Source organism: Tursiops truncatus, chromosome 16, assembly GCF_011762595.2.
Source record: "Tursiops truncatus isolate mTurTru1 chromosome 16, mTurTru1.mat.Y, whole genome shotgun sequence".
NCBI classification, from domain to species: domain Eukaryota; kingdom Metazoa; phylum Chordata; class Mammalia; order Artiodactyla; family Delphinidae; genus Tursiops; species Tursiops truncatus.
The window spans coordinates 1201055-1226886 of record NC_047049.1 but is presented as its reverse complement, the minus strand read 5'-3'; the positions used below and the strand labels follow the sequence as shown (position 1 = coordinate 1226886).

At 54.2% G+C, this 25832-nt stretch overlaps 2 protein-coding genes across 10 annotated transcripts in view; one reads left to right on the top strand and one right to left on the bottom strand.

The window, feature by feature from the left end:
- The window catches only part of PPP2R2D (protein phosphatase 2 regulatory subunit Bdelta), a 45595-nt gene extending 38236 nt beyond the window's left edge, over positions 1–7359 (top strand). For 4 of the 9 annotated variants that reach the window (XM_019940271.3, XM_019940275.3, XM_019940274.3 and 1 more), the window contains 3 exons: positions 161–330; positions 404–495; positions 5551–6378. In XM_019940271.3, coding sequence (XP_019795830.1) covers positions 161–330; positions 404–495; positions 5551–5830 — 542 coding nt within the window. In that variant the 3' untranslated portion in view covers positions 5831–6378. Of the gene's footprint in view, positions 1–160; positions 331–403; positions 496–3773; positions 4499–4861; positions 5309–5550; positions 6379–6465 lie in introns of those variants that run through there. The other 5 variants (XM_073793792.1, XM_033842197.2, XM_033842196.2 and 2 more) reach the window with 5 other exon arrangements.
- A 5690-nt stretch (positions 7360–13049) lies between these two features.
- BNIP3 (BCL2 interacting protein 3) lies at positions 13050–24972 on the bottom strand. Its single transcript, XM_019940277.3, has 6 exons — positions 24786–24972; positions 17418–17568; positions 16996–17080; positions 15723–15832; positions 15494–15646; positions 13050–14046 (listed from the first exon to the last, which is right to left on the bottom strand). Exons 1-6 carry the CDS (start codon positions 24829–24831, stop codon positions 14001–14003), a joined length of 591 nt encoding a protein of 196 aa, XP_019795836.1. The 5' UTR covers positions 24832–24972; the 3' UTR covers positions 13050–14000.
- Between the last annotated feature and the right edge of the window lie 860 nt (positions 24973–25832).

Below are 25832 nucleotides of genomic sequence, written 5' to 3'. Positions count from 1 at the left end.
GTTCTGGGTTGCAAGCCCGGGCCTGGGTGAGCCTGGGGCCTGCGCTTCAGGAAGATGGGAGGCCGCAGCGGTGCCGGGGGAGGGCCCGAGTCTCGCTTGGACTTTAAAATGATTTGTTCTCTGGTTTTTAAACAGAAGCTGAAAACATTGTATTTTCCAGTTTTTGAAGAGCCGGAAGACCCCAGCAGTAGGTCCTTCTTCTCAGAAATAATCTCTTCTGTGTCCGACGTGAAATTCAGCCACAGCGGTCGGTACATGATGACCCGAGACTACCTGTCGGTGAAGGTGTGGGACCTCAACATGGAGAGCCGGCCTGTCGAGACCCACCAGGTGAGGCCGCGGCATGGACCCTGCCACGTCTTGCACGCAACCGTCCCTCTGACCTTCCTGTACTTTCATTAAGGTCCACGAGTACCTTCGAAGCAAGCTGTGTTCCCTGTACGAAAATGACTGCATCTTTGACAAGTTTGAGTGCTGCTGGAACGGCTCCGACAGGTGAGACCTGCGTCGTGACCAGGCCCGAAGCACGCTGATGTCCTCAGAGGCGGGCCGGGCTGCCAGGAGGAGTCCCGATGGGCTTGGTTTTCCAGGCCATCTGTGAGGTGGCCCTAGCAAGGTGGGAAACACGGGATGTCTGGACACACTTCTCACCTTGCTTATGATTCCACCTTGTATTTAAACAGCAAGCGTAGTACAAGGTTCATGTTGGCTGTTTTTAAAACGCTTAGTGGATGATAATTTCTTTTTTTGTTGTTATTTCCAAGATGAGTGAAAGGAAGGCGGTGGGGAGGTTAGTTACTGTAGCGTGTGTGGGATGGCCACGTTCCAGTTTGCCTTTGGGGACAAGTGGAGGACGAGACCTCAGAGTCGCTGCTGTGCTTGGACAGAGTGGGGGTGGCTGGTGTGACTCCGCGGTCTACCTCGTGATGAGGCGGTTTGAGGCCTCCGCCACCTTTTTGTGCGTGTCTCAGAGGTGACAGCAGTACTAGTGCTGCCGAGAGGTCTGTTTCATATTCTACGAAATGTCGCACCTCACGTGATGGAAGGAGATGAGCTTGCATCGTCTGTGATGGATTCTGTGCCGTGTGCTGCTTGTCAAGGGTGTCAGTGAGCAGAGGACCTCGCCACTTTCAGAGACGGACTGACGGACATTCTGAGAAACCCTTTGGCACAAACACCTAGAAACATCAGATGTCACACTACAAATCTCTTTGTGGGTATAGTTGAGCTCACAACCAGTAAGGCCAGGAGTGAAGAGGAAGCAGGAACTAGGAGGGAGCCCTCGCTGGCCTCAGGGCACCAGCTGGAACCAGGAACCTGCAGCCCAGGAGGGTACAAGAGCTGTGGCCCTGGACCCACACAGGGTTGGCAGTTGAAACTGGGACCCTCGGGGTTATGGAAAAGGCATCCATCTACGTTCAGATGCATCCCAAGGGAAATGTATCTGTCTGAGACCTTGGATTGGAGTGGATGAAGTCCCCTGACCTTTGTGACCATGAGCCTCCCTCCCCGCCAGGGACGTGTGTTTGTATTTGTACTGACCTGGAGAAGCTCACTGAGGGTAAGTCCCAGCAGACAGGCAGCCCCGGGCATCCGCACTGTTCACAGGCTGACGTGCCACCTGTTAGTGTCTCCTGCTGCAGACACAGGGCCCCTGGGTCAGAGGAGAGGACCTCACTCCTCACAGCACAGCAGAGCAGCACGAGCTTGGTCACAGTGCCTTGGGGGGGTGACACAGGGGGCCCGGGCAGAGGCCGCTCACGGAGCGGGGTTGGCCTCACACCAGCACACACCCAGCTTGGGGGTCAAGCTGAGAGTGGTAAACAAGGCTGCAGCCCTGAGATGTGGCCCAGGTACAGAGCGCTGAAGAAACGCATTCTTGGCAAACGCACTGAAAACACGTAGGGGTGCCTGGCACCCGTGGCGGATTTGTCTTTCCCAGTGCTCCAGGGCTCAGGATTTCCCCAGATTAAAATCACTTAAACAGGAGCTCACAGGTGAAAAGCACCGAACACATGAAGGAAAGCCAGTGTGAGCAAGCCAGCAGAAACAGCCACAGAACTGTGACCTCTGAGAAATCAGGTACTGAGATCATATGCCACAGAATATAAGATGAGAATGTGGAAATACTCACAGGTGAAAGGACGGAACCGGAACCTGAACATGGAACCACAAGGCCATTGAAAACCACCCAGGACATCTGGAAAAGCATCATGCAGGACTTCTAGAAATGAAAACTGTAGTCGTTGAAAAATCACTGTGTGAATTTAGCAGACCCCGTGAAGCTGCAAAGATCTTGAATTAGTGAACTGAAGATGAGAAATATTTTAAGAAGAAAGATCAGGAGAGATTATCCAGGATGCAGCTCAGAGAGCCAAAGAGACAGAAAAAACATGGAAGGTTGGAAAACACGGAGGGTCAGATAAGGTCCAACGTAGCCTAAGTGGAGAGAAGTGTCCAAATTGGAGGATTGTGGAGAAGTAGCAGTTAAAGTGTTAATGGCCAGGAATTTTCTATAACTGATGCAAGACTGAATGAATACACAGATTCAAGAAGCACAGAAATCCACATCCAGATCATAATGAAGTTACAGGGCACCAAAAACAAAGAAAAGATCTTAAAAGCAGCCAGGGGAGAAAAGACCCATTGCCTTCGGAGAAAGGGTGTTCAGACCGCGAGCAGACCTCTCGGCCCGGCAGTGGAAGCCAGAAGGCGCTCTGATGCGGTGTGTCGTGATCCCTTCTGACTCGCTTCCTGAAATTGTGTCCAGAGATAAATGATCATGCAGGAATGTGCCTTAAACAAGGCCCCAAACCCAGACAAAGAGATCCAACTACATTGACTTTAAGCTTCTTTATATCATAATAAAACAATGGAAATAAAACCCACAAAAGCACGTAAAATTAACAAAGAGATGAATATCCAGAATACGTGAAGAATCGTAAGTCAGTGAGAAAGTCCTAACTGCTCATGAATGGGAATTAACAGAAACGGGGGGAATGAATAACAACACATCCTCATTAGTAATCAGCAGATCAAAGCAACAGGGACGTCCCTTCACATCCATCGGAGTGACGGAAATGTTGGGGTGGAGGTGGAGGCCAGGGGGCATGACCACTGCCACTGCCCTTCTTCTGAGGCTCCCTGGCAGTGGCCGGGTGGGCTGGGAACCTCTCGAATATACAGACAAGAAAACACGTTCCAAGACGTGCCCTGGAGGCAGCTGAGCCATGTCGGGGTTCCTCCCTGGGCGGGCGGACGGACGAGGAATCATCCTCTGTTCATGGTGTGGACCAGACACAGTGAAAGCCAGGGTTACAGCTGCGCAGACCTGTACACGATCACACAAGTGACTCATCTGATGTCTAGAGCATGCAAGACGGTTTTGTTTTTAAGACCGTGTAACTGTTCAAAGGATAACCATGTAGAGGAATGTTCCCTGCACGGTTCTTTATGCTTTGTGGTAGATCTGAGATATTGCAAAATACGTTTAAATTACCATCCCCGGCACATCCTGAAGCTTTCTGGTGGCGCCTGCCTGTTCCCTCACTCCTGCCAACATGCCCTGCCTTCCTGCCTGGAAGCTTGTGTGGAGTTGGGGGCGGGGGCAGAGCCAGGTTTTTGCCACCATCCCAGTCACTCCGCCTGGGACGGCGCTGCCCAGAAGTTAAGTTTTGCCCCACTTCATCGTGCTCCAGGTTTGTAGCAAACACAGACATCACCATTAAGTTGCAAGTCCACTTACTCCTGTGTTTGGCGGTGTTCCCGCCTAGGCAGCACCTGGCCAGGTGCTGGGGAAGGCTCTCATTCCCGCCGTGTGGAGCAGCGGGCCGGGGGGACATCCACGCCCATGCAGGTGCCGTCAGGACTGCTGAATAATAGTAATAATCGTAATGGACGGCATGAAGGTTGGTCCGCTTTCATTTCTGTCGCGCACCAGCACCTCTAATCAACATTGATGATAAAATACTCCTTCCCGAAAAAATTCTTTCATTGGTCTCTGTTCGGACTAATCACTGCAGTTAAGTTTTTATATATATATATATATATATATATATATATATTTTTGGCTGTGTTGGGTCTTTGTCGCTGTGCGCAGGCTTTCTAGTTGCAGCGAGCAGGGGCTACTCTTCCTTGCGGTGCACGGGCTTCTCGTTGCGGTGGCTTCTGTTGTTGCAGAGCACGGGCTCTAGGCACGCGGGCTTCAGTAGTTGTGGCGCACGGGCTCTGAGGTGCAGGCTTGCGGGCTCTAGAGCGGTGCACGGGCTTAGTTGCTCCACGGCATGTGGGATCTTCCTGGACCAGGGCTCAAACCCGTGTCCCCTGCCTTGGCAGGTGGACTCCCAACCACTGCGCCACCAGGGAAGTCCCTGCGGTTAAGTTTAATAACACAAATGTAAGCTTCAGATCAGCACATTTGTTGCTTATCCTTTTGTGAACATCGTGTTCTGTGTGGAAATTAATGTGGGCAGGTGCCAGTTGCTGGCAGCCCTCCTGGGCCCCACTGCACGGCCCTGCTGCGTCCACCGCCACACGGGCCCCTCCGTCCCTGAGGTGTGTGCACTCCAGGCTTCAACAGTACAGGTGAGATAAGCCAGGAGAGCTTATCTTTTTTTGTGGTGCGAGGATTTAGATGAGGATTTGCACAGTCGGGGTCAGCCCTGCGCCGTGTGAATGAGGCAGCATGCACCTCGCGGGGCCTCAGGATCCGCCCCTGATGATGCGGGGATGGCCCGGGAGCCCAGGGTGCCCAGGAGGAGGCCGCAGGGCAGTCTGGTCTTACCGCGCCCGACGGGCCCGCTGAGGCAGGGGCTGGACGCACGTGGAAGCATTTGCCGGCAACGAGCCACTCTCCTCTTAGCTGTGTAGAGAGACCCGAAGTTTTCACCAGTGTGACAGAAGCGCGTCACGGTGCTGTGTGCTTCAGTGGAGACGCGGAAAGGCGTCAGAACCAGCCCGGAAGGGAAAAGACCACGGGCGCTGCTGCAGCATCTGGAGCGTCGGGAAAGAAGGCCCCGGCTGTCTTGCACGCTGACCCCGTGTCTGAGGCCCCTCCTAACTATTTATATACCTGTTCCTTCACGAGAAAAACGCTTTTAAGATTAAAATGAACTTTAAAACCTTGTCTGGTCAGTCGTGAGCAAAGATGGTAACAGATCTCACGAATGTCTCTCGAGCACGTGTGGAGCCCTGCCGAATCGGGGCAAAGTGCAGGAGGTCAGACCGTTACCCAAGCCTGGGGCAGTGACTGTGTTGGGGTTTTTACCTTGTTTGAAAACACGTTAATGTAATTAAAAGTGTAAATCCATTACTTTTTTCCGTTGTATTTATTTTTACTGATAGGATTACGTATACGAAGTTTAGGAAGAAATTCTCACTGCATCTCTCTCCTGACCATTATGATTTTTCATTTTTTATTTGTAAAAATGACCCTGCTGTGTAGAATTGGGGGTAGGAGAGGTAAGCAGCTCTATCCATGCGTCCAGGGCCGGGCCGGGCTGGGGGTTGGAGGTGGTCACTTAGAAGTCTTCCTGTCCTTGTTTTGAGCAGTGCAATCATGACTGGGTCCTACAACAACTTCTTCAGAATGTTCGATAGGACTACATGGAGGGATGTTACGCTGGAAGCTTCCAGGGAGAACAGCAAGCCTCGCGCCAGCTTGAAGCCTCGCAGAGTGTGTGCAGGTGGGAAGAGAAAGAAGGACGAGGTGAGCGTGGACAGCCTGGACTTCAGCAAGAAGATTCTGCACACAGCCTGGCACCCAGTGGAGAACATCATTGCCGTGGCTGCCACCAATAACCTGTACATATTCCAGGACAAGGCCAACTAAGGAGGCAGCGGGACCTGCGTCTCGTGCAGAATCGCGCCTGCTCGTTTGGTGCCAGAGGACAGGCGACATCCTCTCTGTGAAGAGCAGGGACGCCCTCCTGCCTCCGCCCAGACTGCACGGGCTGGCCGCGCGGGTGCCCGCGGGCTTCTGCTTCAGCAAGGTGAGCCCTGGGTGTCGCTGCCCAGGTGAGAAGCCCGCTCGAAGCAGAGTGATGGACAGGACTCAGAAGAGGCCATTGCTAAAATAAACATATTTATTGAAGTCTGAGCCTTCCTTCCAATTTATAGACCAAAAGTTAACGTCCAAGAGGAAAGCTGTCAGATTCAGTGTCTGCTCCTGTCGAGCTCTCCTCCTCCTCTGCTGTCATCCTGGGGCCTCCACGTGCGTGGCTGCTGCCCGCCTTCCCTCGGCCTCTCTCAGCCCAGGCGGGGCCTCGGCCGGCGCGGAGATTCGGCCGAGCGGGCTCAGGCCGCTTTACTCCCATCGCGCCTCTGGTGTAACCGCCTAATAAAAGCAACACACTCTAAAAAGTGTTTTTAAGTCCAAAATCAGTATCGTCTTTTTATTTGATTTAATTGCATATAATGAAATTATGCAGAATTCAACTTTAAAAATCTTTTGTCCTTCGTTAACAGAATGGTGGAACGTGTGCAGTACTTCAAACTCTGAACATATGTATCCACAAACTTCCATAACTTTTTTGTTTCTGTAGAAATGGTGACACATCTGACACACCAGGTAAGGTCTGGAAAGAGCCTTAACCGCAGCTGCCGCTGAGAAAGAAAATCCCAAGGAGTAGTAACAGAATCGCTGCTGAAAAAGTAACACGTGGTTTAAAGTATGCCTCAGATTCACTGCAGTTGAACACTTAGGTGCTTTTTAAACCTTTGTAACAGTACTTCGTGGGAAGAGGGTAACAGGCTTCTAAAAACTGCTGGAATTATATGCATGACGAATTTCACTGCATTTCAAGCCAGCAAAAATTAAACAATTTTAATTATTATGTAATGCCACCAGTACCTTGGTGGTTTACTTTAAAAGTAGGTTGATATCGGAAATCAAGATTTCCCAAGACAAAAAAATACAGAGGTAACAACACTAAGTGATTTGCGCTTGCTGCCGTGAAATTTCACACAGGAGCCCGAGACCCAGTCCTCCAGGGGACGGGACAGCTGGGGCTCACGTGCTGCTCTTGAAATTAAGGTGTATTTTGGTTACTGGTGATATGGAGATGCAAGAACAAATGTCTTGTCAACTCATTCCCCTGAATTAATGTTAACAGGATGCCACGTTAGCTCACATTACGTCGGAAATAGAGAATCAACAAGTCCATTTATTTTAATTTAAAGGTAATTCTATTACTGCGTATTGGTTGACGCAGTTCACAAACCTGAGATGTGGAACAGAGTTGTCTAAGTATCAGTCAACCCTGGCCCTTAAGGTAAAGCAGTTCTAGTAAGATGGGGTTGTATTTACTTGTTCAACTATTTTGACCAAAAAGTTTAATAAATTTCAGATGTTTTACCAGATTTTTTTACGATGTTTTTCCATCTTTGAGACGTATTTCCTACCAAACAGGAAACCAGCCTTCTGCCTCTCAGACGGCCCCGGGCAGAAGGCGCATGCGTGGTGGCTGCCACCAGCCGGGCAGGGGTCCCTGTGTCTGTGGGTTCTTCTCCCCCGAGTCAGGCACACGCTTCTCAGAGATGCTCTTGAGAAACGTGTAATTTAAGAGATGTCTAGCAATTTCTTCCGTGTTCTTTTCCGTTAGACACTTCTGATTCCATTTAAGCCTTTTTCCCCTCCTGATGAGGTGAAAATCCTGTGGGTTTCAGACTTGACGTTTATTTCTTTTATATTCCTTGTTTAAAAAATATCTGTTGTTTTTCTTGTTCTTACAAAGCTTACGCCTTTTCTCCCGTTGAAAGCTAGAGAAAGCTAGAGAAATTCTGTCTGTTCCTGAAAGGTAATCCTGTGAGTTTTCATCGTTCCTTAGAATTCTGTGCTCCTGCTTGTCCTGAAGCTTTAACGCTGTCTTGGTTGATGGCCTGGGTTGGACGCTTTACTCGTGTGTGCATTTAGACGTGCACTTTTTAAAGAACAGTGGCGGTTCTAGAAGCCAGTACAGGACAGGACTCAGAGTCTGATTTTAAACCGTCCCCCAGTCGTGGGTGTTCGCAGGACGAGCAGCCAACTCCCTCCCCCGTGGAGCTGAGTAGCCGTGGCCTCACAGCTGGGAGCCGGCCCAGACTGTCCCCTGGTCAGCGCGGTGGGGTCCAGGCCCCGCGGGCCGAGCCCAGGGCTCTGGTGCTGCGTGGCCGTCTGAGGAGGAACTGTCTGCACGCTTTTGTCGAAGGGGGTCCAGGATTGGCGCTGAGGCTTTTTCTTCTGAGCGTGTCCGTTGCCCGCGGGCAGAGGCGGGTGCGCAGACCGAGCCGGGGCGGGCAGGGCCGCGCCCCTCATGGGGAGGACGGCGCTCCGCGCGCCAAGTCCCGGTCTGAGACCCGGTGCTGCCCCGGGGTCATGATGGGGCGGCGGGGGACAGTCCTCCCATCAGGAACTGCCCCCTGGGTGCTGTGCCGGGAGAAGCTTCCACAGGTGCTGGGGGGACCAGAGAGGGAGGGAGGGGATGCCACACGGGGCCCACCCCGCCAGGGCTTCTCCACGGGGGTGTGGTTAGGGCGGGGACAGCGGGGGGTCGGGTGGGGCCTGACCGGTGCGTCCCACGGGGCTGGTGACAGCCCTCCTGTACCGGGCTCCCCAGAACCAACCCAGCGGTGCTCGCCGGACGGACACGCCACAGCGTGGCGTCACCGGGGTCCGTGTCCCACCCGAGCCCTTGGTGGAGAGCTGGTGAGCCAGGGGTTGGAGCGCCACCGTGATCTCTTAGGAACCGTGGCGGCCCTGACATCACGCGGAAGGGGGAATTGGAGACCTCAGGCGCTCTGCTCAGCTGTCGCCCCTCTCGACCGGCAGCCCCTCCCTTCACGCCACCAGCTGAGTCCCGCGAGGGGCAGAGTCACGGCGGCGGGACGGGGGATGGGGAACGGGTAGCTGAGATCACAGGAGTCCCGGCTGGGGGGTTGGGGGGTCCTGAAGCATCCAAGGTGACAGCCGCAGCCCAGCCTGACCCCCGCCTCTGCGCCCCCCCAGGACCCGCAGAGCCCGTCCCGGGAAGGCTTCCCTCAGCTGCCCCACATCTGAAGAGTGAGGCCTGGGGCTGGGGCCCACAATCTCCTGCGACCCTGTCAGTGCCCGGTGAGTGACTGAGAGGACTTGCTGGTCCCATTTCCCTGCTCACCCTCCGGACGGTGATGCCAGCAACCGGAACCTTGGGTGAGTCTGCATCCTGAGCACATCTACAGGGTCCCTGCCCCCCAGGCAGGACACGGGACCTTGGCCGAAGCCAGGGCTCCAGGCGGGCCCCCGGCTCCTGTGGTGCTGGTTGTGGAGGCCCATCCTCACCAGGCTGCTCTGTGGGGTTTACTGTGTGTCCTGAGGTGATTCACTTGTTTGCCCCAGAGTTTATTAGTAGTAAATTATCTTTGTACATCTTGGGACATCTTTAAAAGATGTGTGTTCCAGGGACTTCCCTGGTGGCACAGTGGTTAAGAATCCACCTGCCAATGCAGGGGTCATGGGTTCGAGCCCTGGTCCGGGAAGATCCCGCATGCCGCGGAGCAACTAAGTCCGTGCACCACAGCTACTGAGCCTGCGCTCTAGAGCCCACGAGCCACAACTACTGAGTCCGTGTACCACAACTGCTGAGCCTGCTAGAGCCCGTGAGCACAGCTACTGAGCCCGCACGCCACAACTACTGAAGCCCGCGCACCTAGAGCCCATGCTCTGCAACAAGAAGCCACCGCAATGAGAAGCCCGCGCACTGCAACGAAGAGGAGCCCCTGCTCGCCGCAACTAGAGAAAGCCCATGCGCAGCAACAAGGACCCAACACAGCCAAAAATAAAATAATTTAAAAAAAAAAAAGATGTGTGTTCCGTAAGGATGGGAAGCTAATTTGTTATTCCAAGAACTAACTTTCAGGGAAAATTTGTTTTCTAAAATCTAATTATCTGAATGCAGTGTAAATCTGCAGTTCTTATGAGAAATGTCGTTGGGTTGTTTCTGGTTTTCTGTTTTGAGGTGTAACTGACACAACTATATGAGTTTAAGGTGTACAACATAATGATTCAGTATTTGTATATGTTGTGAAGTGACCACCACCGTGAGTCTAGGTAACTTCTGTCACCACACAGGACGTCTTTTTCTTGTGATGAGAACGTTCAAGGTCTCTCCTAGCAACTTTCCAACATGTGATAGTTACTAGCTCTAGTCACCGTGCTGTGCGTCTCCAGGACTGACTTCGGAACTGGAAGTTTGTACCTTTTTACCTCCCTTCTCTCTCTCTCTCTCCCCCTCTCCCTCCCCCCCCACACAAACACACATAAGCACACACATAAATACACATACTTACACACACACTCACACCTGCCTCTGGCAAACACCAATCTCTAGCTACAAGATTGGCTTTGTTTTTCTAGATTCCACACATAAGTGAGATCATATGGCATTTGTCTTGGACTCACAGCATGATACTCTCAGGTCCATCCACACTGTCTGAAATGGCAAGGCTCCATTCTTTTTATTGCTGAGCGATGCTCTGTTGTATATGTACCACGTCGTCTTTATCCACACACCCACCAATGGACACCTGGGTTGTTTCCATATCCTGCCGGTTGTAAATAGTGCTGCTATGAACATTGGTGTGCATGTATCTTTTCAAAGTAGTGTTTTCATTCGTCGGATAAATACCCAGAAGTGAAATTGCTGGATCACATGCCAGTTCAACTTTTAATTTTTTGAGGAACCTCCATCCTCTTTTCCATAGTGGCTGCACCAATTTACATTCCCACCAACGGTGCGTGAGCGTTCTCTTTTCTCCATATCCTTGCCAATACTATTATTTCTTTTCTTTTTGATAAATGTTTTTTCTTACTTTAAGTATTAAACTGGTAACACCTGTACAAATTTCAGAACTCTTTAAAAGGACGATAGCGAAGTGTTGCCCCTTCCGCTGAGCCTGGTGGTATTGATAACTCGTTAGTCTTGTCTTGGGCCACACTTTTTCTTACTCAAACACGAACATGACATATTCCCCTCCCCCCGTTTTTGCACACAAGGTAGCGACCTGTCTACACCTGCATTTCGCTCTGTCCACCGCACGGTGGTCCTGGCCATCTACCCCCCGTTGGGAGGAAACATCCAGTACCACGAGGATGCAGGAGCCAGACTGGGGGGGCATTCCCTGCCGGTCCAGGGATGCTATCTGAGTAAAAAGATATTGTTTATTTATCTTGCTTTTGTAACATTTTATTTGGAAATAATTTTAAATCAGTTGCAAAAATGGTAGAGTTGCTGCCTGCCTTTCACCCATCACCCAGGTGTAATTAACACCACGTAAAGCGGGTGAAGTCACCCCACAGTACTTGTAGCTCATCCACAAACCTTCGTGTTTGTTTTCCCAGTTGTCTTTTTCTCGCCCGGGATCCACGATGCATTTCATTGCCGCATCTTGGAATTTTTTTTTTGGCTGTGTTGGGTCTTCGTTGCTGCGCGCGGGTTTCTCATTGCGGTGGCTTCTCTTGTTGCGGAGCGTGGGCTCTAGGAGCGCGGGCTTCAGTAGTTGTGGCTCACGGGCTTAGTTGTTCCGCGGCATGTGGGATCTTCCCGGACCAGGGCTTGAACCCGTGTCCCCTGCAGTGGCAGGTGGATTCTGACCCACTGCGCCACCAGGGGAGCCCACTCCGTATCTTTCAATCTCTAACAGATCCTCATTTCCTCATGACCTGGACCTCAGACAGTTATTTTGTAGAACCTCCCCCAATTTGGGATGGCTTGATATTTTCTCATGACTAACCTACAGTTATACATCTCGTCAAGAACACAGAGATGTTGGGGTCAGATCCACGGTACCCTAGGTTCCCTTGGCGGTAATTTCCTGGGGAGGCAGTGACACCGGGCCCACGTCAGCAGCTGTCTGCCTGACGGTCACTCGTTCCCTCATCCCGTTTATTAATTAGATTCTGTCGGGAAGAACTGTCCCTTCCCCCACTTACTTGGTCTCCATCAGTGTGGACTTGGGGATCCTGCTCCAGTCTGGTGACAGCCCATCACCGCCAGGAACCTGTTACCAGGCTGACCCACTCTGAGCCACTGCAGGTCCCTCAGGTTGGCTCCGTGTCCTTCACCTCAAGCATGGCCTCACCTCCTGGCACCACAAATGTTCGTCATGCTGCCCTGGAATTCCCACTTTTCCAAGGAGCTCTGGTTTATGGGAGAGTGGATTCGACCCCCAGGATATGTGTTATTTTAATCCAAAATTGTCTGGATATTAAATATTCTGTAAACTTGCTATTCTGTGAATAAAATGAATGATGCTGTTACTTGCATTAACATAAGGGGTGTGTGGAAAGGCTGTCGCCATTCTGCTATCCTCTTGCCCAGAAGGTCAAAACAAAAATACATATATAGTCACACATTTTAAAAGAATCAAACGTCCACTGGAATGTTGCAGTGAGAGGGGAAAACCTTGTGATCGGCTGCGGCAGGCACTTCCGGCCGCCATCACGCAGCTCAGCCTGTGCCCTGGGGAGCGTCAGTAACAGGGCGGAGATGGAAGGAGGGATACATAACGTGGAGGAGAGGAATAGAGTAATAATCCAGCTAGAAGCTGAGAGAGAACTAAGATTTTAAAAAGTGAAGAAATCAGACGACAGCTATTGGAATCAATCATAAACGAAAACTGGTCTCCAGAGAAGGAAGGGAGCGAGGCCGCGGGTGGGGGTGGGGAGCAGAGATTACACTTGATAGCTCAGAACTCCCCAGACCTGGGGGATGCCTTGCATATCAATGCACAGAGGCCTTCGTCATGGGCCGGGTCACCTGAGTGATGGAGTCACAGAGCTCCCCAGGGGTGCTGGCTCTGAGGACGCTTGGCCTTGCTGCAAGGTCCTGAGTGCAGCCTGTGCTCGTGACACTTGAACCGCCACCATTTGCTGTTAAAAGGGAATCATCCCCCGGCCAGAGTGGGTCGGTGGGATGCAGGCTTAATGTTTTAGGGATAAATTACATAAAGAATCTTGATGCCGTTCCATCAGCCGTCTCCAGATGAAAGGGCTGTAGCCTCTACCTCCAAGGTAATTGTTCAAATAGAAACAAATATTTTAAAAATTAGAATGTTACATTTATTTAACACAACCGAATTTAGTGTGGAAAAGTGAAACAAACACAACAGCATTTATACAGTATATCAAAGGGGCGGCCTTTAAAAACCATGCAGTGGGGATACACCTGGTTTAATGAAAAAGCTTGTGTGACGTACGTAAACACCGTAACGAAGTATTTGGCAAAGATTCATTTGTTTTCTATTTCCAGGCTTTTAAAGTAGACGCAGAATAGCTTAGAATAAAGCTGATCCTAAGAGCACACAAAAACTGAACACAGACAGACTGAATTTAGCAATCCCGAGATAAAAGACACTGATCATCCGGTGGTCGCCGTCCAGGGTGGTCGTCAGTCTCAGCGAGAGTCCCTGTGCTGCACAAGGTGCCGGTGGGGGGACGACCTGGCCCACCCGTGTTGCAGCCTGGATTGTACATGTCACGTCACAAAGAACCACCAGCAAAGAGAGAGCTGAGGGGCGTCTGTAGTAGACGGTTGCATCCACTTACATACGGTCTACAACAGGGTTGTAAGGCCACGGTGTTTATTCGGGATAAGCCCTCATGTAGTCCTTTTAATGTCAACGGTATTCGTTCTTTCAAAATACAGTGTTTAACTCAATCAAGGTTGCAGATAATGTGTTAAAGTACTACATACATCATGGATACGTTAAAATTATTTATACTTAAATATTTATAATATCCGAAGAAAGATTACCACCAAATTATTAATAGATATTAATCAATGACAGGCTTATTACTTTATCCCATAAGTATGATTATGGGAGAGCATGGTCTTAGTCTTTATTTTACTGAGTTAGGAACGTGGCATTTACAGAAGAAATGACACAAGTGATGCAGCCACCCAAGGACCACGACAGCCTCCTCTGTACGCTGTGCTGCGGACAACACACACCCCCGCTACATGAGAAAGCCGGACGCCAGTTCTTCATCAAAACGTGCTGGTGGATGTCGTCAGGCGCCTTCCAATGTAGATCCTTAACAGAAAAAGGAATTGGTGGTTAACGTGGTCTCGCAACCCCCCGGGCAAGTTTGCACAGCTGAGACGGCAGCTGACGCTGGTCCCAGCTTATTTACGTAAGGGGACTGGCTCTCTTACACCCACTGTTAAAACTTGGGTTTTGTTCTTCATCAGTGTGTATACGTTTCAGCATCTAATGTAGAAGAATCCAGTTGCGCTCTAACAGCCACGCAGTGGATACGCTCAATACAAGCACAGAGGAGAGGGTTCTGCCCAACCTGAAATGCCAGCACTCCCGTCACTGTTTTTTGAACTGACCACACGCTGCTAGAAAGAGTTGCTGCAGGACAGGTGATAGCGCCAAGTTTATCGGCACCAACCTCACAAAGAGCCCTGCTGAGCAGTGAAGCCCACGCCCCCAGGAGCCCAGAACTGAGGGGCATATGGGCATCAGAGGGCTGTCCAGGCAGAGGGGGCTGGGGAGGACGTCTTCAGGCCTGCAGCCCAGCACGGGGAGCTTCCTTAGAGCAACTGGTCGGGGTGGGTTTTATCATCCTGACCGCTTTGGAGGCTGGTAAGAAGGGCAGACACCCCTGCTGGGGGCTGGCTGCAGAAATCCATCTTGACCTCAAACCGGCAGAGGCCCCCACAGCATCTGCCTGCTAGTTGTGGAGGAAGCTCCAGAAATCAACCTCCCCGCGTGAGACTGGCAGAGTCTGGCTCTGAAAAGCACTGTGCTGAGAGGGAAGGCCAGGGCAGAACCAAGAGGGAGAGGCCGGGGGCCTGGCCCCGCCAGGGAGCCCTCTCCCCGGGCAGGCAGGACTGTGGGCTGGGGTTCGGGAGGTCGGGAGGGACGCTGCTCTCGCCTCCCAGAGCAGGCGGGCTGGCGTCTCCTCTGCCACATTCACGAAGCCTGCGGTGGCACCAGCCCCCGTCAGGAGGCCATCTTGAGAATCCAGACGTCCAGGAAGCCGCAGCCACAGAAGCCCGTCCGTCCGCACCAGGGCCAGGGAGACCCCCCCCGCCCGCCTGGTCAGAGGCTGGGGATGAGCCCCCGAGGGCAGCTTCGGGCTCCTCAGCACGGTCTGGGCTCAGCGTCTCCGTGGCCCAGGCTGCCCCTCTGTTCCGCACGGTCGTCAGAACTGGCGCCCTCTTCTCACTGCTGAGTGGACGCCAACAGACACGTGCAGCCCGCGTTACTGACACCGCCCCCCTGCAGCCGCCCCGCGAGGAGTGAGGCTGATCCGCACCTGCGTGCAGCGGTCCAGGTCAAGCAGCCAGACGAGCACCCCTGCGCGCGAAACCAGCCTCTGCTGCCGGACGCTCGGGGCAGCGCCGCCCCGGCTCTCGGCCCTGGGCTCTGTTTCTCGACCGGGACGGGCTATTTCACACGCCCACGTCGCCCGTGCTTCTAAGACCTAGAAGGACCCCGCGCTGTGCCGTCCACACGGGCAGTCACTTACCCCAACCCGATGGCCAGCAGATGGGACAGCAGAAGAGACGGCAGAAAAACTTTGAGAAACTCCGCCGAGAAGATGCCCCCTTTCTTCATGACGCTCGTGTTCCGCATGCTGAGCGTGGGCGCGCGCTTCGGGCGCTTGAAGAGGAGGAACTCCCTGGGGGAGAGGTGCTGGTCAGCGGAGGCGTGCCGGGCCAGCCGGGCCAAGGCAGGCCCCCGGTGCAAACACTCACTTGGTCGGGGGCACGTTTTCCGGCCGGCTGGACCAATCCCAAATCCAGTCTGAGTTTTTCTTCAAGATGCTTTCGACTTCCTTCCTCCTCTCCATATAGTCTTCCTCAGACTGGGGCAGAGCGAATGGTGAAAGCGAAATGGTGCCTGCCGCACCTGCAGCAGGACGCTCACCTCCCACCCAAGCATCGGACCAGCAGGCGGAGCTCGCAGCCCAGCCACGGGGGGAGGCGAGGGCTGCACCCCCCGGCTCTCCTCCCTCCTCCACACACATCGCCGGGCTGAAGGCCCGACTCAGACTCGAAGAGCTGCAGACACTGCCCCAAGGAAGCGATGCCAAATGAGGACAGACGTCCAGAGATGAAAACGGAAACCATCTAAAATGGCCCAAAACAGGGATGTGCCTAAGCAAGCAGGATACTGCACGGCAATGAAAGCAAGACACACTTTCATGTTAAACGGGAGAGAAAAAAGCCAAAAACTTACGTGTACCCCTGATTGCAGCTACAGTTTTTAAAGTATATAATACACTCATTAAAGAGCTTTTAAAAGCTGGATTACAGGTGTTCTCCCTACTTCTCTGCATTTGAAAAACTCTACCTGATCATCTAATTCCTCCTTAAAATCGGGGGAGAAAAAATTGGTTCAAATTTTGGAAATACTCTAAAACACTGTACCAAAACCAACCAAACGCCTGGGCGCACCAAAGCTGGGGTGGACCCCACGTGTCTGGGGGCAGGCCGGGCGCCGCCCCTGAGGAGGCCTGAGCACCAGGGACTCCTGGTTTCCTCGGTGAGGGAGGCCTTGAGGGGAGACCAGCACGGGGTGGGGGGGGACCAAGTGGTACTGACCGAGCCCACAGTTCCTGACAGCTTTCACAGCGAGTCGGGGACCCACGGGTTCCTAAAATACACTCCCCAGGCATCACGACCAGAAAGGACCTGGCAAGGCCGCACTGGCCCCGGCCCAACCGAGGCCACCAGAGAAGCAGCACATAGGGCCCCAGGCTCTCTCCCACCCACACACTGCCCAGCAGACAGACCCGCCGCCTGGCTCCCGGCTCCCCTCCCCCTGGCCACTCCCACTGTCTCCCTGGACAGCGTGTGAGGGCAGAGGCGCCCAGGCCGCACGGCCTACCCAACCTAGGCCCCTGCCACTTCCGGTCCAGCGTGGAGTGCGGGGCGTGCCCCCCCCACCCCGCCACTGCTTCTGAGGGCTGGATTCCACAGAACTCGGTACAAACAGATCGCAAATGTGTGCACGTGCGCACCTTACCTGGGAGCTGTTCTTTTCTCCAAGACTATGTGTGTCTGTCTCAGAAGCTCTGTTAGTATCTTGTGGGGTCTGTGAGCGAGGTGGGCTTGGGGAAAACACAGTGTGTTAACCTTCTTTCCACCAGGAGAAGCAAAACCCCACAGGCAGGGGCCACCCTCCAAGGCCGGGAGGCTCCCGCCAGCACCTGGGGCCAGGCCAGGGCCAAAGCGTCCCTCCACCTCGTCAGCTGAGCTCTGATGCCCCACAGTCAACAAGCAGAAGCAGGGGCCCAGCACCACACTCACGGGCCCCAGTCGCTCCCTCCACCTAAGGGCGAAGGGCCCGCTGTCTCGGGAGGGCTGGACTGAGGCCAGGCGGGCGTCTGCAGCCGTGCCTGCTCCTACCTGGCCTGCCAGCGCCGGGATACACACGTTTATGCCCACCTGTCACAGTGAGAGCTCCTGGAGCTGCTCCGTCCAGATTCACGCTGGGCATCCAGCAGGATTTTTTCCATGTCGCCATTATAAATAGAAACAGAGTCTGGAGCGCTGCTCCCGCTCCCGTTACTGCCAAAGTGTAATTCTACCCAGGAGCCTGATGGGGATAAAAAAAGGACATGGTTGCAATCTTCCACCCACTCTGGAGTCTGGTCCTAACAAATAACCAGCTCGCGCCCCCATTCCCAAGACGTGCCGGGGACTCGCAAGGAACCGTCGCCTTGAATCTTGCTGCAACGCCCTTGAGGCCCGTCTCTGGCACCTGCATTACAGTGAGCTCCTCAGGGACCCTTGGGAGCCGAGGCAGTGCACCTGCTGCCACTCCCAGACTACCTGGGACCCCACTGACCAGGACACTCTCCTGCACTCAGCGCTTAGAAAGCAAAGGGTGTCAGCAAGAGCCTTAGGGATTTACACACTAAGGAAAGCTTTACGACCTATTTACACATTCCAGCGCCACGTTCTGACCCTGAGGTCCCACAGGATTCATTACGATTACTGCTCTGTATCTTACATCAGATGAATAGAACAAAGGTAACTAAACCTGATTAACCAGAGCAAGCAAACCATCCCAAGTGCTCATCTAGCCAAGTCTGTACAGCAAGTAAACCCAGCATTCTTTAACTCAAACTGAAAACTGACATGTATACACCCAGGTGTCATCAAAACAGAGAACTCCTTAGCGCCAAGGTCACCTGCTTACTAAATGTAGCACAAAGCAGCTACCACCCCAGATCCTACGAGCCGTTATTCGGAGCTTAGATTTGTCTCTCCAGCCCCACGACTTGGGAGCCGACTCGATGAATTCACCAAAGCAGCCAACAGCTGACCCGGCGGGCGCTCTGCTGCACCAGCCGTGCTGGGCTCCGGAATCGGGAGTGACCGGGGAGAGCCCCTCCAGGGGCACCCGTGAAGGGAGGCGTCCCCAGTCCGGGCACAGCCGAGGTCCAGGTGGGTACAGGCAGGGGAGGAGGTGTTGTCGCGCTCGGCTGTGTGTGTTTTGGGGGTTGACGGGTGGAAGAGCTGGAAGATGAGATCAACTCTGGCAAGCCCCACAGGAGGACAAGTGTGAACCCCAGAGAGGTCCTGAAGGGGTGAAAGTACAAGTTCTGTGCAGCGGGGCTGAGCCACCCACAGGTGTGCGGACAAGGCAGGCGGTCAGGGCCCGGAAGCAACACCTGGGGGCTTGGACCAGAGGGGCCCCCCCATCCTGTTGCCGCTGTGCGGCGGACCCAGGCTGGCTTCCAGCGTTTCACGGTGTCCACAGGCTCTCACTTCTGAACCCACACCTAGGAGCAGGGTTCCAGGGTGGAAAAGTTCTAGATGTGCGTTTAATGTACTGCAACGCCACTGCTTTCCGACGCAGCCGAAGCAATGTGAGCATTGCTGTTGGCTCACGCTTGGCATCGACTTTAAATATAGCCATTCTGTGGGTGTGTGGTGGTAGGTCGTATGGTTGGTTCTGCGCCTCTCTGATTTCTACTGAGGTTGAACGTTTCCTCACTTGCTTACTGGCCATGTGGAGAGCATCTTTTCTGAAGCAGCTGTTGAAATCTGCTCCTCTTTCCAACTGAGCGGTCCACCCTTCTCCATCTAGCTCGATATTCAAGACCCAAGCTTTTCTTTTTTTGGCCGCGCCGCGAGACTTGCGGGATTGAACCAGGGCCCCGGTGAAAGCGTCGAGTCCTAACCACTGGACCGCCAGGGAACTCCCGACACAAGCCTTTACTTATTTTTTATTTTTTTTTATTTTTTTTTTTGCGGTACGCGGGCCTCTCACTGTTGTGGCCTCTCCCGCCGCGGAGCACAGGCTCGAGACGCGCAGGCTCGGCGGCCATGGCTCACGGGCCCAGCCGCTCCGCAGCACGTGGGATCCTCCCGGACCGGGGCATGAACCCGTGTCCCCTGCATCGGCAGACGGACTCTCAACCACTGTGCCACCAGGGAAGCCCCACAAGCCTTTCTTCATTTGAATGTGTTGCAGGTAACTTTCGCTGTGGAAAGACAGCCTTTCCACTCAAGCCTTTTGCTGAACATAAAAGTTTTTGCTTTCAATTCACTCTTCCACTGCCAGGCTCCGTTCACTGGCAAGACTGCCTCTGCGGTCCCCTCTGCCCCGTCCTGCTTCCCAGCTGGCCACGCGCACAGGTCTCCTGGGCCCAGGGCGGTTCCTCTGCTGCGTGTCGTGGGTCCGGGCCTCTCCAGGGTGGGTGCAGGAGGGGGAGCGCAAAGGCAGACCGGACTGAAACCCCGACCGAGGCTGGTGGTCACTGTACGGCTCCTCCAGGAACCATGACCCAGAGCTGCTGCTCTGCGCTGAAACCAGGGCCCCAGGGGCACCACACAGCACAACCCATTCGGGGCCCGGACCCCTACCCGTCAGCCCCTCCCCTGAGAGCCCGGGCCTGCCCTCAACAGCAGCTTGGCTGCAGAACAGGTCACATTCATCCGAAGAAAGCAAATCAAGGGGCCAGGAATGAAACGTGAACAGTTTATACCACGTCCAGCCTCCCACTTGGCTGCTAACCACACGATCACCAGCAGTTTTCAGATGCTGATACACTTCTCACTTCAGCCTCTCAAGTTACTTCACGTTGGCCTGGCCCGCACAAGGCAGGCCAGGGTCTGTCTGGGAGCCCAGGGCTCCCTGGACAGAAGCCAGGGCCACTCAGCCTCTGCAGGTCAGCAGAAGCTACAAGGACTCCATGCCATTCTTGAGACAGCCCATCTTGACTGGGGACCCTATTCCCACCTACTCTGGTGGCTGTGCAGGGGTTAGGAAAGCCCTGAAGCAAACCATAAGAGGCTCCACCGTGCAACTCCTTCACTAGCCCTCCTTCCTTCCCAGGAGCAAGGTGACACTCGGCCTGGCAGCTCTGGCCCCCCACAGCATGGAAGAGGACCACGGCGCCCTGCTCTGGGCACAGTTCCATTTTTCTAGGTTCTCAGTCAGGTTCTGGGCCTGGCTGCCCAGATCACTTTTACTTACAGTGTCCGACATAAATGGAGTTTGAGGTGCAATGTCTTCTCTGACACCACTTCTGGCATGAAATTGGGGCGGGGGGAGGCCTACACCAATAAGCAATTTCCGGTACCAACTGGCTGTCCAACAATTCAGTTCTGACACTACCTGGAGTCAGTGTCAGATCCCACAAGTTGAAGATCTCTCAGTCCCACAAGACTGTCCCCCCATCAGACAGCCTCACATGCCTGGCAGACCAAGAATTCAGGGGTTCCGCCAACCCCCACCCCCTTCAATAATTCACCAGAACTCACAGGACTCGGGAAAATACCTGGCTTACACTTCCGCAGTCTCAGAGGATTACAGCTCAGGAACAGCCAGGTGCACAGGGCAGGGTATGGGGGGCGGGAGTGGAAGGGGACAGTTTCCATACCCTCTCCCAGGACCTCAGTGGGTTCAGCAGCCTTTTTCCAAGTTTTTTATAACCCGGTCTGCAGCCCCTCCCCTCCCGGTGGCAGTGGCGGCGGTGGGGAGTGTGTGCTCAGTCCCCACCCTCGTGCTCCAATGCGCTTTCCCGTCCCCACCCGGAGGCCACCTAGGGCCTCGTGAGTTACCTCATTAGCGGACTCAAGCGCTCACCAAAGGGGCTCCTCATGAATAACAACATCTCTCGGGAAATTCCAGGGGTTTTTAGAGCTGAGCTCTGTCTGGGTCAGGAACCAGGGACAAAGATGAAATACATTTTCAAATCGAGACATAATGGACATATGGCGCCATCAGTTTCAGGTGTGTGTACATTACACCACAAGGGCCAACTCAAAACTCCATGCAGACAAATATATATGCTTTTTAGAATCATCTCATAGAAAGTCTCAAGCATCCTTCGGGAAAAAATCCCATTCTGGGGTGTCTACAGCAAGAGCTTTGGGTCCAAAAGCTGTGTTCTGTTCTAAGAAATGATTTACTAAAGGACAACAGTTTTATTATTAACCTGCAGCACCTGGGTAGGGAAAGCAGCTTCCTGGAAATTGAAGACAAGGTGTGCCATTAATCTCCTCGCATCTGCAATTAAGATCACTCACCTTCCTAAGCAAGAAACACGGGGATTCAGGTCCTGAAGGGTAACCTTGTAAGGCTTCCTCAGAATCCCAAATAACCTATCAGATAATTGGTGTAATTAGGCCTCAGGAAAACAACAAAACAGGTGGTGAAGCCGCTGATCCAGGCAAGCTTCCCCGATTCCTGTCCCCGCCCACAAAGGCCTGTCATTTACGCTAACAAGACACAGGGCACGAACACAAGGCAGATGAGATGGACGGAAAGCCTAAGCTACCAATATTACATCACCACAGCAAGAAAACCCACAGGCCTTAGAGTTAACCCATTTCTTTTTTCTTTTTTTTTTTAATCTCCTGTGACCTCCACGATCCTTGGTCCCAAAGAAAATAAAGGCCATGTTTTGACTTTGATGACCTGTGGGCCCCAAGATTTGTAACTCAAAATGTTATCACATCTTAGAGCCCTAGAGAGGCTACAGGAATTACCCAAACACACAGCTACTTACTGGGTAAGCCACAGGTGCCATTTAATTCAGCTCAACTCTGCTGCTGCTAACTGAGTGCAAGCTAGGAACACATGCAGAAGCGTTAACCGTAGTTCACTGAGCCACTGCTTGGTTAGTTGGGTGGCGGAACAGATTCCAGCTGTCTCTGATTTACCCAGCTTGAAACAGAGACAGACAGCAGTACTCTTTCAACCTGTGGAAGGAACCCTTACTCTATCAATAACTTTAATATAGCACCCACGCTGTTCATCCTAAATATTCTGCACAAAGCTTCTCCAAGTTCCTGCCGCCACTGGGGGACCCCAGGCCCTCCTACATCCCGGGGCAAACACTCCCCTCCAGCCCCAGCTGGCAGAGGCTCCAGGAGCTCCAATCCAGACAGTACCCCTAGTCCAGGGCAGCAGGTCTCAGCCCTGGCTATGGAGGACCACCTGTGCTTCCCCCCATTCTCCAGAAGTCTAACCCAGCGGCCTGAAAATCCTTATTGGGAATGCTGCAGTGGAACCCTGGTACATCTATTTTGAAAAAGCCGTAACGGTGATGTCGGGCAGCCGGGGTTGAAAACTACTAGGGGACCGACCTACACGACTATGGGATTAATGAGAAGGTGGAATCCCTGAGGAGAGCCCTGGGGCAGAGCAACTACCACCCTCATCAGAGGGCTTCTTCCCTGGGAGAGGTGGGATTTAAGAAATGACTGTTTTTAAAAGCTTCTCAAGTTAGATGGGACAGGAATGAGAGGCTTGACTGACAAGTGATTTTGAACATAAAGTCAAGCAGGCAAGTCATTCAGGTTCCTGGATCTTAACAGGAGCTGGCAAATCGCACCCATCCTTCTGTCGCCGACGCGCCTGCCTGCCCTGCTTCTCACTTCACCTCTGGGCCTCACTGTGAACATCTGTGAAAAGTAGAGGTTGGGCCAGGATCTAGATGCCTGAAACCCCTTCCCTCCCAAACTGCATGGCACGAGAACTGCGAATTCTCTTCCTCTTCATATACCTTCAGCCGCTGGGTGCCTGGGACAGCGGAACCCTGTGGCTGCAGACAGAGCAGTGCGTGAAGGGGCAGGGGCTGTCTCAGGGTAAACCAGGAGCACCTTACTGCATTGACCCCCGCCCCAATCCCAGCACAGCAGGGGTTGGGGGTGGGTCTTCTGGGAAGTAAGGTTCACACCCCCTCCCATGATGCTGTGACACAGTATCACAAAACTCCATCTTCTCCCTGCATATTAGGGGTTGTTTATCTGAGAACAAGAAAGGCATATACGACATCTTGCTGCTGGTTCACAACTTTAACTAGAAGGGACCAGGGGGCCGAGAGGCAACGGCAACTTCGCTGTGAACTCAGGGGAAACATTTGGTCCGAGGATACAAGCAAAGGGGAAAAGGTTTGCCATTGTCTGCGGGCTCAGCTACCAAGGCTCTCAGTTCTTTCCGAGGTAAACAAGAGGTAATCAAATCAACACAGAGCACAGGACAAGTGTCGCCCCAGCCACCAATCCCTGCTCGGATTCAGTTTCCCAGAGCGGCCGAGGCCCCACGTGACTCCTCCCACACCGGGCGGCCGGGGAGCGAGTGCCCCGCAGCACGTATCCCGGAGAGCGCAGCCCGGAGAATCCTCGACACTTTCCACTCAGCGTGTAACTGTCTTTTTATAGAATACACAAAACAGAAAAATCCTTTAACCCACGAGCTGGCACTCTGCATTGCCAATGACTCAGCAGTTTGGTCTGCCAATCGAGGACCGAAGATGGAGCCGCTCAGGACACTCCGAACTCTTCCCGACAAATCTGACCCACTAATAAACAGACCGTGTTAGCAACGAAGTAGTTTGCTAACAGGGCTGACTTTAAAAGACAGTTTAGAAAACACTCCTTGGATCTTTTGTAAGACAAAGATTCAATCCCTTAATCTGTTTCAAAGAAAACAGTCACTGTCGAAATTTAAGGAGCGATTGCAGGATTTTTAAGCTGCGGTTGTAGTTTTAAATTCTACAACGCAGTAGACCAAGTCTTGCCTAGTGAAATCTTGTTTTGAGGAATACGAGAAACTAGTAGCTCAAATCCAGACAGTATAAAGATTTTTAAATCTTAACGAAACTTTAAAATTCACTAAGGCTTCAACGGCCCTCTCCAAAACTTATTTACGAGCTCCCGCCGCCGCCTGAACTGTTGCTTCAGAGAATAAAGGTCGGCGCCCGGCCCCTCCTCCAACCCGTGGGCCTCGGGCTCCTCACCGGGGCCGGAGGCGGCGGCCCGGGTGCTGCCCCGCGGGGCCAGAGCCGGGTGGGTCAAGGCCGCCACCGGCCCCGGCTTCCCGGGAGGGGGCGGGGTGTATGCACCGCGGCCACGGGGCCTCGTGCTCCCCCGCGCAAGTCAACCCCGAGCTGGGCTCTGAACGACCCCCGGACGAGCGAACGTAACTAAGGAAAGGCCAGCCGCGCCCCCGGCCCAGCGTTTCAGGGTTCTTCCTCTCACGGCGGCTCGCCCCGAATCCCGGGACCCCGTCCTCCCCAGCCACTCCGGACCGAGCCGCGGACGGCTCACAACCCGAGTCCACGAGTCCAACCGCAAGTCTGGGCGCCTGCTCGCCGGTAGCGGCACCGGCACCGAAACCAGCACCGGGCTGCACCTCGGAAGACCAGGCACCGCGCGGGCTTGGGACGACGTCGGCGCCTCGGTCGCCCCGACCCGGAGACGGGGATCCCTCCGCAGGCCCCTCCTCTGCAGGCCGGGTGCCTTTCCCCCGCAGGCCCCCCACACCCAGGCCGGCCCCCGGCCCCCGTTCACCGTGCAGGCTCTCCTCCGGCAGCCCGGGGGTCTCGCTCTGCGACATGGCGGCAGGGCGAGGGCGCTGCGGCCGGCGGGTCGGGGTTGGGGTCGGCGGGCGCTCCAGGAGGGAGAAAGAAAGGGAGCGGGAACGTCGCGGTAGCTAGAGCGCGGTCGGCCCGCGGCTCCGAATGACTGACGCTCGCGGCCGGAGCTCCGCGGATAAGCGGCAGCACCGCCCACTGGCCGTGGGGCGGGGCCTGCGCGTGCGCGAGGGCGCGCGGCGCGTGCCGCGCGTGCGACGCGTGCACGGGTCGGGACGCGAGGAGGGGTCCGCGCGTGCGCAGCCGGGCGGGGGCGGGGCGCGGGTGTCTAACAGGTGCGCGCGGGACGTGCGGGCACCGCCTGGAGACAGGCGGGCGGGAGGCGGGGCCCGGCGGGGTGACTCGTTTCCACGACGCTGCCTGAGGCCTGACTGCGCCCCCTCAGACACAGGGCCGGGGAAGGGATGGGGGGGCTGACAGTGGGGCTGCGTGTAGAGTCGGACCCGGGGCTGTGGCCCGCACCCTGCGGCCGGCGGCGAGGCCGCCCCTCACCTGCAGTGCTGCGACCACCTGCTGTAAATTGGACCGGCAGGAAATCAGACAGTGTCTCTAGCAGCTGGTCCAGCAAACCACACATCAGCCCCTGGAACAATCAGCCCAAGCGGCCAGGACTTGGTCGCTGACTGACAGCTTCCCCGATTCCTGCCCCTGTCTCCCACTCAGGACCAACCAGAGGAAGCCAACTATGACCGACGTTCGGTCCCCCAACCAAGCACCACTTCTAGTGGGCCGCCCCCCCCACGGCCCCCGCCTCCGTGGGCCCACCTGAGCCCCTCCTCCTGGGGGCCTCCCTCCCCCGCCCGCCCTGGGTCTCTGTAAACACGCGCACGTGGGGCTCGCCGCTCAGCAGCTCTGAGTAGGAGCCGCCGCTGTGCTCATTTGGGGTCTTGGTTTCCTTTCTGAATGAGGATGCTCTTGGGAGGGGCGTTGGTCTTCTCAGCTTTCTCTCTGGTTGTGGAAGCGC